We start from the raw sequence: 14,600 nt of genomic DNA on the forward strand, positions 1-14,600 counted from the left end.
TTTCGAGTCTAATTACTGCGGGATTTTTCTTGTTATGGTTTATGGAAATTTCTTCCATCTCTGAAAGCAGAATTCCTTCTACTGAGAATATTCAGTCTTCCAGAAGACCACAAGGACCAACACACCATTAATTATAATCAGTATTTTACTAACGCAGTAGTTTGCACTTTTCTCTGATCTCATGGGACCGATAAATTTCAATTACGGTATGTCATTGTCATGCACTAGGACATGTTTATTGCTCAGTTGCGTGTTTGACTTAATCAACACCCAAGGGAGTATCCACATTACCAATACTGACTAATATTTTTCAGATAATCTGTATTCAATAAGTAGCGCTTTCTGACATTGTTGTGAAAATTAAGCACAAATCGAAGCCTTTATTTCTTTTTCCAAAAAGTAGCACTCAAGACATATGACAAACCATGGATAGGTTTCAGTGACTATCCACCCGTTCCTTTCTAAATTTATCTTCACTAGACTGCATGCTGTATAGCAGAACTACTGTCATTCCTCGCCAAGTGAAGAAAAACAAAAGTTTAACAGGAATCACCCATGTTTATTTTACATTGACTTATATTTATATACTTTACATATTACATGTACAAACACAGTTCACTATGTATAGATAGATATATCATTAAATAGGTAGCCTTTACTTATATTACAGCAGATGCTTGAGATAGTTCTAAGACCTTTCGGGCAGAAGGTTCCAGAATAATTTTGTTCCATCCGCTGCTAGAAGGCTCGTAGAAGAGAAACCAAACAATTGAATATCTCGATGAACAACTGAGTACAAGTACTGACAAGGATGAAGCGTAAATCAGCCCTAGGGCAACTGGGTTTGTAAGAGGCGGTAAGGTAAACCAAAAAGCACAAAATCGAATACAAATCCAATTGCAATCATTATATCTCATATTCTACCAACTGATCAAAGTATCGTTTATATTTCTATACGTCATATAGTTTCAACTAACATAGATTTACGATTGAACTAAATATGAGTTAAAACCCAGTTCACAACTATTTTAACTGGAAACTGGCTTTCATTATCATTTTTATTATGTATATTATATTTCATATCTTTAAGTAACGAGGTGCTTATGGGTATATGGAGATAATTGCATGGTTTGAAGGCAGTTTTCATTCGTTAGATTATGAGCACTATGAATTATTTAAGAAAGGACCCGCACTTTCGATGAATGATGGTAATCACCTGGTCAGTTAAGGGATGATGTACTACACAATACATTTTCAGCAAGAGAGAAACATCAGACACAATAATTTTTTTCAAGTCACATCAGCACACAGAATCGTCGCGTCCGCCAGAGGGTGAAAAATCCGGCGAAAAAATGCTACATAAGTCATGTCAAATCTGAAGTTGTTTCTTATCACCTGCACAAACCAATTTAGAATACGACTGTTGTTTCTATATCTAACATCATTGTTGGGTTTTTTAAAGTTCTGTCTCTCTCACTCGCGGTGTCCGAGCAACTCCCGACACTAACAGCGAGTTTCGTAAAGGCCGCTCTTTCCGATGTATCGTACCCACTTGATCACGTCGTGATCGCTGTAGTTCAACTTCGACTCGAACACTTTCAGATAGCGAACCTTGAATCCAGAGGGCGCAAACGGAACCTGAATGAAAGAAGCATCGATGGTGTGAGATTAATACCGGAGATAGAGTCAAACTCTGATAAGTCGTCATAGTTCAAATTTCAAGAATCGTCAGCTGAGCATCACTCATATCCCAATAACAGTAGACTCCTTAATCGGTAGCCTACTGTTTATCTCGTTTTGGGCATTTTGCTCAACTTAAATAGATTTTTAGTGCCTTTAAAAGCATTTTCAGTTAAGAAGGAGTTTTAAAAGAATCAAGCGAGTAGTAGGGACCCTGTGAGACTTATTGAAATTACGACTTACACTCAATAAACTGAATCGAAAATATGAGTTTAGGGGTGACTTCAGTTATGTGACGAATTAAACAGTTATTCCATCGAACCTACCTCGAAGCTCATTGATATAGGAGGTCTAGTCCATTTCTTTTTATCGTTCGTATTAAGTAATTCGATTTCGGCGCTAAGCTGGCATTCCTTCATGCCTCCCATTCGCTTAAACCTGCGCGAATAAAAGAACTTACGATAAGTACAACTGTCGCAGCACTTCGACTGAGATTAATACCGACGAGACTTACTTCCAAATGATAGCGTTTTCACTGGCTTTGTATTTCGCTTTTCCCTTCATGCAGATCACTTGAACGCCGCTAGTATTGAGAGGAGTCGGGATACGCACCTAGAACCAATATTAAAATACGCGTTCAAAATATTATCTTCAGATCGCAACTTTCGTATTAATAGTATCGTTATTTATCGATTACCTCAACTTTCTGCGCGAGTAACGATGGTTTAAAGTTGGATTTCACGACGACTTTCACCTCCATTTTGCTGCGTCCGACTTCTCTGACTAGCGGAATCACGCGGAATGGTAAACTGATGTCCTTCGTCGTACGATATCTGTTTAAAAATCAATCAAAAATAATAAATTAAAATACATGCGTTATATTATTACACGTCAGGGCAACTGAAATTCCGAAAGTGTTCCAGGAGAAAAATACAAAAATTCTGGTAGTCATGTCATGTAAAATTTCAGTAATCTACTAGATCTCACAACTGTTCATACAAATAATTAAACGATGAAAAGTTTCCAGGCACAATTTTGAAGAAAATGTTGATACAATATCACCATTTCCAGCCACATTCCCTGATAACCCGGCAGACAAAATGGGATATTCACAACGCGCGAGGCAGAGTTTGCAGAAATTGATTGTAACTACTCAACGTCAAGGTCTATTCTTATTTTACCTCATCAGTTCAAATTCGCCATCAGGTGGAATGAAGTTGATGCTATGTTCGGTTTCGAATTTGCTCAATTTGACGCACTGGTGGAACTGACAGTCATCTATGGCGATTGACGTCTTTCCGCTGCTTAATCTGAAATTTCAACGGTCGAAATCGTTAAACTCGTGCGCATTTTTATAAAATAGATGATACCGAGTTGAAAACTGACTCGGCTGCCTTTGAATACCTAGTCAGTTAAGTATCATGAAGAAAAACCCCAAATTGACATAAAACATCGAGGAAATTTTTTCCAGAATCATTGACAACTTACTGTTTGCTTTGTGGTTCATCGTTGGAACTTTTGCCCTTGTTGTCGAGGACGAGTTTATCATTGATTCCGAACTTACACTCGGGCATACCGCTTAAATAACTCTTCATGACCACTTTACCGGCGACATGTGCGCTCAGTACCTGACCTAAAACCAGAAATCAAAATCATCAGAAGTCTTACTCGGAATATCAATGGAAGTTTATAGCACATTTTATCTAGTCTACACAACTTCAATCAAGCAAGAAAGTACTTTTCGAATCGGATTTAAAACATTGCCGTTTTGGACAGTTTTCTCTCAAGGAGACTGCTTGTTAAGCATGGGACCACCATAGAAAGGTGCACTATATAAAAATAATTTTATTATCAATTCTATTTACCTTGTGGTGACATCAGTAAATTGACCGATTCGAGGACATCAAGGAAGAGTTCATTACGACGATATTTAATATTTTCTCTTCTCCAACTGATTTGTCCGGTGACATGAGATGTTATTTGGCTAGTTTCTTCTTTCGACTACAAAAAAAAAATATGAAAGTAAGTGACACAGTCATGTTCTCCCACTCGCAACAGTAGGGCATACTAAATTGAAATAGGCTTGATTTATTTAAGTTTTAAGAATTGCGGGATTCATAAGAGTAACATGTCAAGCATATCCAGCAGCTATATATTACCTGTGATTTAACGCCTTGCTGGGTGATGTATGTTTTCAAAATTCCTGTATCAGTATTTTGTGGATAGCCAAAATCCAAGATTTCTATCAATGTAAAGAAAATGAAATGAGCAAATGTACCATACTCCTTGAAGACAAAAATCAACAAAAATATCCAGAAAAAAGATGATGAATTTACTATCAAATTAATTCACTACTCGCCCTAATGTTTATAAAGTTACCCAATTTATGAGAAAGTCAATACCCGGTATCAGTATTTTTTGTTCATAAAACCACCTACCATCGAGCAATTCATAAATCAACACGAAATTATTCTTGATGTTTTCTTCGGAGATCTTTCCGAAGTACGACTGCATCACTTCGACCATTTTATGCAGGAATTGAAACACCATTGCCGCGTTGACGTTCTGTTTGGTCACCGCCGCCAGCCATATGTTCACGCGTTTGATATGAAAGAAGCTCGTACGAGCGATGTTCGTAACCGGCGAGCGAACTTGTTGCCGCGCGTGAATTACGTTTACGCGGAAAGCGTCCACCGCGTTACGCCTGAAATAAACAAACAGAAATTCAGCAGCTATAGCCTGGACCGGGGTCCCTAGAGATCGGTCACTACTGGATATAAGTTTTTGAGGTATAAGTGCAGATCCGGACCTCTCGGCGTAAATGGTTCAATGAATTACATTTAATATCATTGTTTCAGATTCAATATGTCATCAGCAATTCAGAACAGTGCGATTGCCATTGGTTAATTTTAAATCTTCACTAGAAAGATTTTAGCCTGGATTCTGTCATTCAGTAGATTGCGTCAATCACGAGAGGTGCAGCTCTGCACTTTTACCGTTTTTGATATAAGGATATTAGTTTTCAAGGAGAAAATATCAAATTTCAAGGACACCTGCATCATTATCATATCCAATTACTGTAGACTCCTCATAGATCAGTACTGCTTATCTTGGTTGGCGGTTTTGTAAGCAATTTTTTATCTTTTACACTACCAGTACCATTACTGGGTTTTTAATTTGGTAACTGCCAAATTGGGTAAAAAAATCTAGTTCCAAACCGTACCGATTTAGACATAGTTTTCACTAGCATTCACTGATTAGAAGGGGTTTTTTCTGGAATCTAGAAGTCATAGAGATTCTGCTTGAATCCGTAGGAATTCAATAACGGGCTTAGATTTGTTATACTTACACGATGTCATCTCGGTAGACGCGAGATATGAGGATCTCGCCCTTGTGATTATAAATGAACACGCCCCCGATCATTGTGGTCAAGATTTCATTGATGAATCATAACAAACTGAAAAATATCATCATCAATCAAGCTATAAATAAAAATAAAGATTCTTTTTTTGGTCCGACTGCAGTTCAGTGTACCCTATTATATAAGGGTTATGGTTAGGTTAGGTACATAATCATAACGCCTAAACAAAACTGGAGTCACTTTTTTAACTTTTCCAGTCTCAAGTTGCGATGATGGTATCAAATTTGAATGAGGATGAAGAGCAATTAAAAAATGTCTATTTGCCGGAAAAGTTTAGTCTATTTCGGACAGTGATGAGTGAATAGGCATATTCACCATGACCTATCCTGACCTAGCATTTACCAAAATGAATTGTGAATAATTGTTGCGGTGGTTTAAATTGGTTTGTTTGTGGGGTGGGCGGTTTAATCGATCGATCGATGACTTGACGCGCCGACGGATTCGATTTTTCTAAATTCTATACTATTGATTTATGTGAAGGCCATTTAAATATGATTTATTTTAACCGCAATAAATACAAAAACTGCTAACAGTTGGTGATGCATTCATAATGCAACAAATACTCATGTTTCTACTTCATTAACGGAATAGATCGCGCAGCAACCTTACCAAGATTAAAAGGGGAGTTTTCAGTGCTAGTAATCCAATCCGGAGCAATAATGGCCGATTTCCGCATTCACTTGCCAGTGTAGTAATTGCCGATAGACGGTTTGCTCCGGATACAGTTACTCACCTGCCAGAGCACGAGTACTCGCGAGCGTTACATACTATGCCGGGTTTGCTCCAGTACGTTCATATCATCCCAAATGTAATAAAGGTCAGGACCAATATGTGCATAAACCACATCCAAAAATTGACCTAGATTTTGTTTGTAAGATTTGTTATTTTTCTTGTGAAATAGAATCAAGCGTTGTTACGTGTAATGTCTATCACGTTATTTCCTTGAAATGTTTACTAATATCTTTGTATTGATAAGATAACCTGCGCTTCTTATCTTATTTTATGTATACGCATTTGGAACGAAATAGCTAGAGGTGTTTGTTTGGGAGAACTCATTATCGACCCAGCTACCGAATTATAAACATTGGATATTTCGAATCTGAAATCTTAAAAAGGTTTGTCGCAGAGATGGCTCAATTGTGGACATCACTGTTACTCATTATTTCTTCGGTTCCCATCGTATCCTCAGCAATGTCACTACCTGTGCTTTATGTTGAGGGAACGCACTACGAAGTGGCTCGCGAGATAGGAACAACTTTCAAAGAGCGAATTCTCGAATTCTATCGCCTCAACGAAGACCTGAAAGCAGTTCTAATACCATTCGTTGCCACGAAAAGAGGTAAACAGATCTATACCGATTACGTTAAAACAGTGAACGCCACCTATCCGCAATATCTGGATGAAATGCGGGGTATCTCGGACGCGACGGGTATCCCGTTTCTTCACGTATTCGTTTCGCATATGGCCGCCGAAATCGAGGCATTCATGGCGTTAGAACCGCTTGACGATTGTAGCGATGTCCACATCGTCAACTCGCATCTGACGATGATCGCTCACAACGAAGATACAAATCCGCTGATAAAAGATCGTGGCTACGTCATTAGTGCCAAGATAAAGAACGTTAACCCGCGTGGGTTACTTACCGTCGCGGAAGAACGATTTACGGCTTATTCGTACCCAGGATATCTTCAGGGTAACACTTTCGCTTTTACCGGTACTGGTTTAGTTCTAACTGCTAACGCTCTGTATCCAAAATATCCGAAAACCGGACGCAAAATTCCTCGTTATGTATTGAATAGAGCAATTCTATCAGCTCAAAATATCGTAGATTTGGAAAGAATTCTGAAGAATGTGAATTATGGTTGCGCATTCGGTTTCAGCGTCAATGCAGCTGACTTTTCTAAATTGCCGGTCACCGCTACATATAATTACGAAGTTGCGCCATCAGACGAAGCGAAATCCATAGTCAGCAAGATTACGATCCGACCTGAAAGGGCTCGTGCTAGCAGAAGTACGAATATCGGATACTATTACCATTTCAACATGTACGACCATTACCAAATCGAACAAAACCCGAAATCGATCACAAGTTCGCAACATCGCAAAGCACGCGCGTTTAGACTACCAGTTCCTCGTAGCGATGACGACGCCCGGGTCATACTGGGAGACACGCTCGATAGAAAGTACCCTATTTACCGGACACCCCGACCAACCGATCCTGGGTGTACTGTAGCGACTGGAGAGTTTGACTTGACCAATTGCAAGCTGTCGATTTATAAAAGCAATCCTAAAACCACCAAGATACCGTTGGTCCAGATAGAAATACCTTGCAACAACACTTGAAACCGAGATCGTATACAAAAAGACGTTGTATATGACACGATGAGCATTTTATTGAAGCATATAAATATGATAAACTGACGAATGATCAGCAGAGAGCAATTTTATAGTGCATGGTTTCGTGTGCAGACTAAACCATTTTCTATCTACTTTGAATTAAAAAGTAGTGTTAATAGCGTATATACATTTACGTTATTTACTTGATTATCTAAATCAGTAGCTGATGGCTGTTTATTCCGTGACAATCAGAGAAGTGGTCAAATTCATTTCTTATGACACACACACACACATATCTAAAAGATAAGCTCTGAATTTTCGCGTTTACAGTTCACAGTATTTCACCGGCACGCACGGCTCTACTTCGTTTATGATTCCGATGAAAGTTTCCCAGACTTTCTGATTAGTCGCAGCAAAACAGACAGTTCCTCCACCCCTATACTTCTGTGACTCCTAAAATACATACAACCAAAGCAAAGGCTTTAAGTATCGAATGTTAGTTTTTCGATAAATTTATTATACAAATTTTGTTTAGGTCGCAAGGTTGATAGATAATTACCATTCTGTTCAGGTCTCCGATGCATACGTAACCACCCTTACTGGTTTTAGTAGGTGTCACCGCCCATTTTGAATGGTCCTTAGAATACCTGAATTGATGGTTCCCAATCTTAATCGATATGACATTAAAAACCTGTAAGATATTGAAAGGAATAATATCTGCATTTTGTGACGATTTTCACCGATGTTTTGTGAACCACGAAGCCATTCGTTATAGTTAATTGCATCGATCAGATTGATATGTATATAATCAGAGTCCTGTTCAAATAGTTTTGCAAAAGTAAAACGTATATACATTAAATGGTTGATAATAACGTCACGTATTCTTGATTCCTATTTTTGTTATTGTAGGAATTTCATTTTTTCTAAGATGTATAATTTTGAAGCAATGAAATGAAAATGAAACGAGGACTGACTTTGTAATCTTTGTCACATTTGGACGATTCCAATTTTCCACCGGCTCCTATTCTCCAGGTTTCAACGTTCAAGTTAGATTGTAGTTTCGGCGCTACAATGTCCTCGTACAAATCTGGAAATATTCAATCAATGATTGTCGTTTATTTGATAATCCTGTAATCATTTGCAAGTTACGTTATATGAAAAAAGATGGCAAACCTGCAACGACGTCGCTTCCCTTCGAAAAGGCACAGAATGACTGCCCGTCAATAGATGTCAATACAGTTTCGTCACAACAAAATTCATCGTTAATTTTTTTCGCGCGGTTCAAGGCGTTAGGGAACAGGAAAGGGTATTTCGGCGGGACGTTTATGCCATATATGCCTGCCTTGGTCACGTTCAACATCTTCTCTTTTAAAAAAGATGAATATAAAACTTATTTGTCATTTTGAAATTAGCAATCAGGGCAAATACCTAGCATTTGAATTTTGAGGGGACATAGATACCCGTTAAAGGGTAGTTTAGGATATAACAATAATATCTGCAAAACGGCACTTTTCCAAAACTAAATACGGCCCTGGCAATATACGAGCATATGTTAGATACGTAGGTCATTTGTTTGAGTATTATCTTATGCACGACTCTATATCTTTACCATCATTAGAAAAGTAAAAAGCTAATTCGAATCAGTAATACCTATGCTTGCAAATTGACTGTGATTCATCGAAATGCACAACATTATTTGCCCGTTTATGGCGGCGGTCGCGGGATACGAATACGTTTTCGTGTTCGGAAAGTTCGGTACGCTATGGACCAATAGAAAACCAGTCTCTGAATCATACGCTACAACACCTTGAAAGTTGAAATAACAATTTTATTTCAAGGGTTCATCCTATCAAAGAACTGTTTACGAAAAAAAAAAACAATCGTCAAACTCATCGTGATTAAAGAATATTCTTCTGAGTCGAAGCATGGTGGTGGTGCACCTCCTTGATTTCAGGTAACAAAGGCTCGAGTTGTACGTAAAATACGTGCCTTTTTGGTGTGCATGTTCGTCATTTCCGTCTAACTTTGATTTTTTCTGATCGTTATACATCATCCAATGTATGTCCTCAATAAAAGATAATTCTTAATGAGATTCTGAATTATGCTTAAATTATGCTTACGAAAAAGGTAGAATATATTATTAAACATACATCACTTTACTGTATTTGCAATAATTTCTTACATTTGAGTTCAGGTATATTTGTTGAAGCGTGTACCCGACTGGTTGCTGGAGTCTGTTTATCAGCGTTTCGGACAACCTGAACTGATTCGAGACACTATCCATGTAATAGAAGTCATATCCGTCGTCTTTTGCGCTACTTTTCGAAACGGAATTTATTGGCATTTTGTAGACTATAAACCTATCAGAAGATCGCAAGGAAAATATCAGCACCTCTATCATTCATTGTCTAGCAACACAATAGTTATCATTTCAAATCAACTCTTGTTCGCTTCTCATGAAAAGGCGAGATGACTCCAACTTCATATTATAGGGTATACCGCTTGGGTTCAGTTGGTGATTGAAGTGATAAAAGTCTGTAATGACGGTTCTGTTTCAGAAAGTGATCAATAAAATTATTCCAATACTTATATCGTTACCTCAGAAAATGGCCATTTTTAAAAATAGTTCATACATTAACATACATACCAATCTACAGTGTCGTTGTTCCGGTCTCTACATGTTACATTCTTGGTTTTTAAACCGTGTACGAAAACTAAGTAAAAGAAAAGGACGCAAATCCCGGCAACGATTGTCAACAGCCTCATCGCGATACCAGCCGATAGACGCACAACCGATGACAGGGATATATTTTAGCATGATGTTTATATATCCCGTTTAAACTTCCTTGTGCAACGTGGACATGATTTTTTTTTTAGTCACCTGATATTCATACTGACGATAAAAGCAAATTATCAATAAAAGCTGTTTTATAGTTTATTCAATTGTTTCGGGTATAGACTAAACCATTTTCTGAGTACTTTGAATTAAAAAGTAGAAATACCGTTATTATACTAATATTTATTACTAAACATACATCACTGAATTTTCAATTATTCCTTACATTCGAGTTAAGGTATATTTGTTGAATCGTGTACCCGACATTGGCATTTCGTACTATAAACCTATCACCTCTATAATTCATTGACAAGCAACACAATAATTATCATTTCAAATCAACTCTTGTTCGCTTCTCATGAACAGGCGAGATGACTCCAACTTCATATTATAGGGTATACCGCTTGGGTTATCAGTTGGTGATAGAAGTGATAGAAGTCTGTAGTGACGGTTCTGTTTCAGAAAGCGATCAATGAAATCGTTCCAATACTTATATCAGTATCTCAGAAACTGGCCATTTTCAAAAATAGTTCATACATTTACATACATACCAATCTACAGGGTCGTTGTTCCGATTTCTACATCTTACATTCTTGGTTTTTGCACCGTGTACGAAAACTAAGTAAAAGAAAAGGACGCAAATCCCGGCAACAATTGTCAACAGCCTCATCGTGGCTATAGTCAAACAGTTCCCAGCGGACAGACACACAACCGATGATAGGGATATGTTTTGTCATGCCGGTGTTTATCCCGCTAAAACTTCCTTGTGCACTTAAGAAGAACGATTTACGGCTTATTCGTACCCAGGATATCTTCAAGGTAACACTGCCTTTTGCTTTTACCGGTACTGGTTTAGTTCTAAACTGCTAACGCTCTGTATCCAAAATACCCGAAAACCGGACGCAAAATTCCTCGTTATGTGTTGAATAGAGCAATTCTATCAGCTCAAAATATCGTAGATTTGGAAAGAATTCTGAAGAATGTGAATTATGGTTGCGCATTCGGTTTCAGCGTCAATGCAGCTGACTTTTCTAAATTGCCGGTCACCGCTACATATAATTACGAAGTTGCGCCATCAGACGAAGCGAAATCCATAGTCAGCAAGATTACGATCCGACCTGAAAGGACTCGTGCTAGCAGAAGTACGAATATCGGATACTATTACCATTTCAACATGTACGACCATTACCAAATCGAACAAAACCCGAAATCGATCACAAGTTCGCAACATCGCAAAGCACGCGCGTTTAGACTACCAGTTCCTCGTAGCGATGACGACGCCCGGGTCATACTGGGAGACACGCTCGATAGAAAGTACCCTATTTACCGGACACCCCGACCAACCGATCCTGGGTGTACTGTAGCGACTGGAGAGTTTGACTTGACCAATTGCAAGCTGTCGATTTATAAAAGCAATCCTAAAACCACCAAGATACCGTTGGTCCAGATAGAAATACCTTGCAACAACACTTGAAACCGAGATCGTATACAAAAAGACGTTGTATAGGACACGATGAGCATTTTATTGAAGCATATAAATATGATAAACTGACGAATGATCAGCAGAGAGCAATTTTATAGTGCATGGTTTCGTGTGCAGACTAAACCATTTTCTATCTACTTTGAATTAAAAAGTAGTGTTAATAGCGTATTTTGAATTAAAAAGTAGTGTTAATAGCGTATATACATTTACGTTATTTACTTGATTATCTAAATAAGTAGCTGATGGCTGTTTATTCCGTGACAATCAGAGAAGTGGTCAAATTCATTTCTTATGACACACACACACACATATCTAAAAGATAAGCTCTGAATTTTCGCGTTTACAGCCTTCACAGTATTTCACCGGCACGCACGGCTGTACTTCGTTTATGATTCCGATGAAAGTTTCCCAGACTTTCTGATTAGTCGCAGCAAAACAGACAGTTCCTCCACCCCTATACTTCTGTGACTCCTAAAATACATACAACCAAAGCAAAGGCTTTAAGTATCGAATGTTAGTTTTTCGATAAATTTATTGTACAAATTTAGTTTAGGTCGCAAGGTTGATAGATAATTACCATTCTGTTCAGGTCTCCGATGCATACGTAACCACCCTTACTGGTTTTAGTAGGTGTCACCGCCCATTTTGAATGGTCCTTAGAATACCTGAATTGATGGTTCCCAATCTTAATCGATATGACATTAAAAACCTGTAAGATATTGAAAGGAATAATATCTGCATTTTGTGACGATTTTCACCAATGTTTTGTGAACCACGAAGCCATTCTTTTTAGTAAATTGCATCGATCAGATTGATATGTATATAATCAGAGTCCTGTTTAAATAGTTTTGCAAAAGTAAAACGTATATACATTAAATGGTTGATAATAACGTCACGTATTCTTGATTCCTATTCTTGTTATTGTAGGAATTTCATTTTTTTAAGTTGTATAATTTTGAAGCAATGAAATGAAACGCGGACTGACTTTGTAATCTTTGTCACATTTGGACGATTTCAATTTTCCACCGGCTCCTTTTCTCCAGGTTTCAACGTTCAAGTCAGATTGTAGTGTCGGCGCTACAATTTCCTCGTACAATTCTGGAAATATTCAATCAATGATTGTCGTTTATTTGATAATCCTGTAATCATTTGAAAGTTACGTTATATGAAAAACGATGGCAAACCTGCAACGACGTCGCTTCCCTTCGAAAAGGCATGGAATGACTGCCCGTCAATAGATGTCAATACAGTTTCGTAAAAACAAAATTCATCGTTAATTTTTTTCGCGCGGTTCAAGGCGTTAGGGAACAGGAAAGGGTATTTCGGCGGGACGTTTCTGCCATATATGTATGGGTTGGTCACTTGCAGCATCTTCTCTTTAAAAAAAGATGAATATAAAACTTATTTGTCATTTTGAAATTCGCAATCAGGGCCGTACCTAGCATTTGAATTTTGATGGGGCATAGATACCCGAAAAAGGGTAGTTTAGGATATAACATTTGGAAATAATCTGCAAAACGGCACTTTTTCAAAACTAAATACGGCCCTGGCAATATACGAGCATATGTTAGATACGTAGGTCATTTGTTTGAGTATTATCGTATGCATGACTCTATATCTTAACCATCATTAGAAAAGTAAAAATCTAATTCGAATCAGTAATACCTATGTCTGCAAATTGATAGTGATTCATCGAAATGCACAACATTATTTGCCCGTATCTGGCGGCGGTCGCGGGATACGAATACGTTTTCGTGTTCGGAAAGTTCGGTACGCTATGGACCAATAGAAAACCAGTCGCTGAATCATACGCTACAACACCTTGAAAGTTAAAATAACAATTTTATTTCAAGGGTTCTTCCTATCAAAGAATTGTTTACGAAAAAAAAAACAATCGTCAAACTCATCGTGATTAAAGAATATTCTACTGAGTCGATTGAAGCATGGTGGTGGTGCACCTCCTTGATTTCAGGTAACAAAGGTTCGAGTTGTACGTAAAATACGTGCCTTTTTGGTGTGCATGTTCGTCATTTTCGTCTAACTTTGATTTTTTCTGATCGTTATACATCGCCCAATGTATGTCCTCAATAAAAGATAATTCTTAATGAGATTCTGAATTATGCTTAAATTATGCTTACGAAAAAGGTAGAAATATATTACTAAACATACATCACTTAACAATATTTGCAATTATTTCTTACATTTGAGTTAAGGTATATTTGTTGAAGCGTGTACCCGACTGGTTGCTGGAGTCTGTTTATCGGCGTTTCGGACAACCTGAACTGATTCGAGACACTATCCATGTAATAGAAGTCATATCCGTCGCTGTTTGCGCTACTTTGCGGAACGGAATTTATTGGCATTTTGTAGACTATAAACCTATCAGAAGATCGTAAGGAAACTATCAGCACCTCTATAATTCATTGACAAGTAACACAATAATTATCATTTCAAATCAACCCTTGTTTGCTTCTCATGAACAGGCGCGATGACTCCAACTTCATATTATAGAGTATACCGCTTGGATTATCAGTTGGTGATAGAAGTGATAGAAGTCTGTAATGACGGTTCTGTTTCAGAAAGCGATCAATGAAATCATTCCAATACTTAAATCATTATCTCAGAAAATGGCCATTTTCAAAAATAGTTCATACATTTACATACATACCAATCTACAGGGTCGTTGTTTCGGTTTCTACATCTTACATTTTTGGTTTTTGCACCGTGTACGAAAACGAAGTAAAAGAAAAGGACGCAAATCCCGGCAACAATTGTCAACAGCCTCATCGTGGCTATAGTCAAACAGTTCCCAGCAGACAGGCACACAACCGATGATAGTGATA

General features: G+C 37.8%; 5 protein-coding genes across 6 annotated transcripts; 2 read left to right on the forward strand and 3 right to left on the reverse strand.

The window, feature by feature from the left end:
• Nucleotides 1–538: 538 nt before the first annotated feature.
• LOC141908826 (AP-2 complex subunit mu) lies at nt 539–5,772 on the reverse strand. Its single transcript, XM_074799044.1, has 11 exons — nt 5,711–5,772; nt 5,030–5,137; nt 4,119–4,384; nt 3,840–3,922; nt 3,546–3,681; nt 3,169–3,313; nt 2,862–2,990; nt 2,378–2,513; nt 2,195–2,292; nt 2,007–2,118; nt 539–1,638 (listed from the first exon to the last, which is right to left on the reverse strand). Exons 2-11 carry the CDS (start codon nt 5,101–5,103, stop codon nt 1,504–1,506), a joined length of 1,314 nt encoding a protein of 437 aa, XP_074655145.1. The 5' UTR covers nt 5,104–5,137; nt 5,711–5,772; the 3' UTR covers nt 539–1,503.
• A 352-nt stretch (nt 5,773–6,124) lies between these two features.
• On the forward strand, nt 6,125–8,315 carry LOC141909375 (beta-alanyl-dopamine/carcinine hydrolase-like). The gene has a single exon (XM_074799821.1). It carries the CDS (start codon nt 6,230–6,232, stop codon nt 7,442–7,444), a length of 1,215 nt encoding a protein of 404 aa, XP_074655922.1. The 5' UTR covers nt 6,125–6,229; the 3' UTR covers nt 7,445–8,315.
• Nucleotides 7,751–10,242, reverse strand: LOC141909378 (plancitoxin-1-like). The gene is made up of 8 exons (XM_074799824.1): nt 10,086–10,242; nt 9,621–9,798; nt 9,428–9,503; nt 9,089–9,244; nt 8,612–8,803; nt 8,413–8,525; nt 7,998–8,129; nt 7,751–7,891 (listed from the first exon to the last, which is right to left on the reverse strand). The coding sequence occupies exons 1-8, from the start codon at nt 10,202–10,204 to the stop codon at nt 7,763–7,765; spliced, it is 1,095 nt and encodes a 364-aa protein (XP_074655925.1). The 5' UTR covers nt 10,205–10,242; the 3' UTR covers nt 7,751–7,762.
• Nucleotides 10,243–11,136: 894 nt separating this feature from the next.
• Nucleotides 11,137–11,756, forward strand: LOC141909225 (beta-alanyl-dopamine/carcinine hydrolase-like; the record flags this gene model as incomplete). The annotated part of the gene is made up of 1 exon (XM_074799612.1): nt 11,137–11,756. A coding segment is annotated over one exon (612 nt), but the record flags the coding sequence as incomplete, so codon positions are not given.
• Nucleotides 11,757–12,069: 313 nt separating this feature from the next.
• Nucleotides 12,070–14,600, reverse strand: LOC141909377 (plancitoxin-1-like). 2 transcript variants are annotated; one of them, XM_074799822.1, is made up of 8 exons: nt 14,426–14,600; nt 13,959–14,136; nt 13,765–13,840; nt 13,423–13,578; nt 12,942–13,133; nt 12,743–12,855; nt 12,335–12,466; nt 12,070–12,228 (listed from the first exon to the last, which is right to left on the reverse strand). In XM_074799822.1, exons 1-8 carry the CDS (start codon nt 14,542–14,544, stop codon nt 12,070–12,072), a joined length of 1,125 nt encoding a protein of 374 aa, XP_074655923.1. In that variant the 5' UTR covers nt 14,545–14,600. The 2 variants fall into 2 exon arrangements, with proteins under 2 accessions (XP_074655923.1, XP_074655924.1); XM_074799823.1 differs by lacking the exon at nt 12,942–13,133.

The sequence above is a fragment of the Tubulanus polymorphus genome, chromosome 7 (genome assembly GCF_964204645.1).
Source record: "Tubulanus polymorphus chromosome 7, tnTubPoly1.2, whole genome shotgun sequence".
NCBI lineage: Eukaryota > Metazoa > Nemertea > Palaeonemertea > Tubulaniformes > Tubulanidae > Tubulanus > Tubulanus polymorphus.

Excerpts from the sequence above, each read along its gene's own strand:
- LOC141908826 (XM_074799044.1), bottom strand. The coding sequence starts at position 5,103 with ATGATCGGGGGCGTGTTCATTTATAATCACAAGGGCGAGATCCTCATA. Across the intron at positions 4,385-5,029 it reads GTCTACCGAGATGACATCGT|GCGTAACGCGGTGGACGCTT; the intron begins GTAAGTATAACA and ends TGTTTATTTCAG. Across the intron at positions 1,639-2,006 it reads CTATATCAATGAGCTTCGAG|GTTCCGTTTGCGCCCTCTGG; the intron begins GTAGGTTCGATG and ends TCTTTCATTCAG.
- LOC141909375 (XM_074799821.1), top strand. The coding sequence starts at position 6,230 with ATGGCTCAATTGTGGACATCACTGTTACTCATTATTTCTTCGGTTCCC.
- LOC141909378 (XM_074799824.1), bottom strand. The coding sequence starts at position 10,204 with ATGAGGCTGTTGACAATCGTTGCCGGGATTTGCGTCCTTTTCTTTTAC. Across the intron at positions 8,804-9,088 it reads CAGTCAATTTGCAAGCATAG|AGAAGATGTTGAACGTGACC; the intron begins GTATTACTGATT and ends CTTTTTTAAAAG. Across the intron at positions 7,892-7,997 it reads TCGGAGACCTGAACAGAATG|GAGTCACAGAAGTATAGGGG; the intron begins GTAATTATCTAT and ends TATGTATTTTAG.
- LOC141909377 (XM_074799822.1), bottom strand. The coding sequence starts at position 14,544 with ATGAGGCTGTTGACAATTGTTGCCGGGATTTGCGTCCTTTTCTTTTAC. Across the intron at positions 13,841-13,958 it reads AAATATACCTTAACTCAAAT|GACATACATTGGGCGATGTA; the intron begins GTAAGAAATAAT and ends TCTTTTATTGAG. Across the intron at positions 13,579-13,764 it reads CGAACATGCACACCAAAAAG|GTGTTGTAGCGTATGATTCA; the intron begins GCACGTATTTTA and ends TTAACTTTCAAG.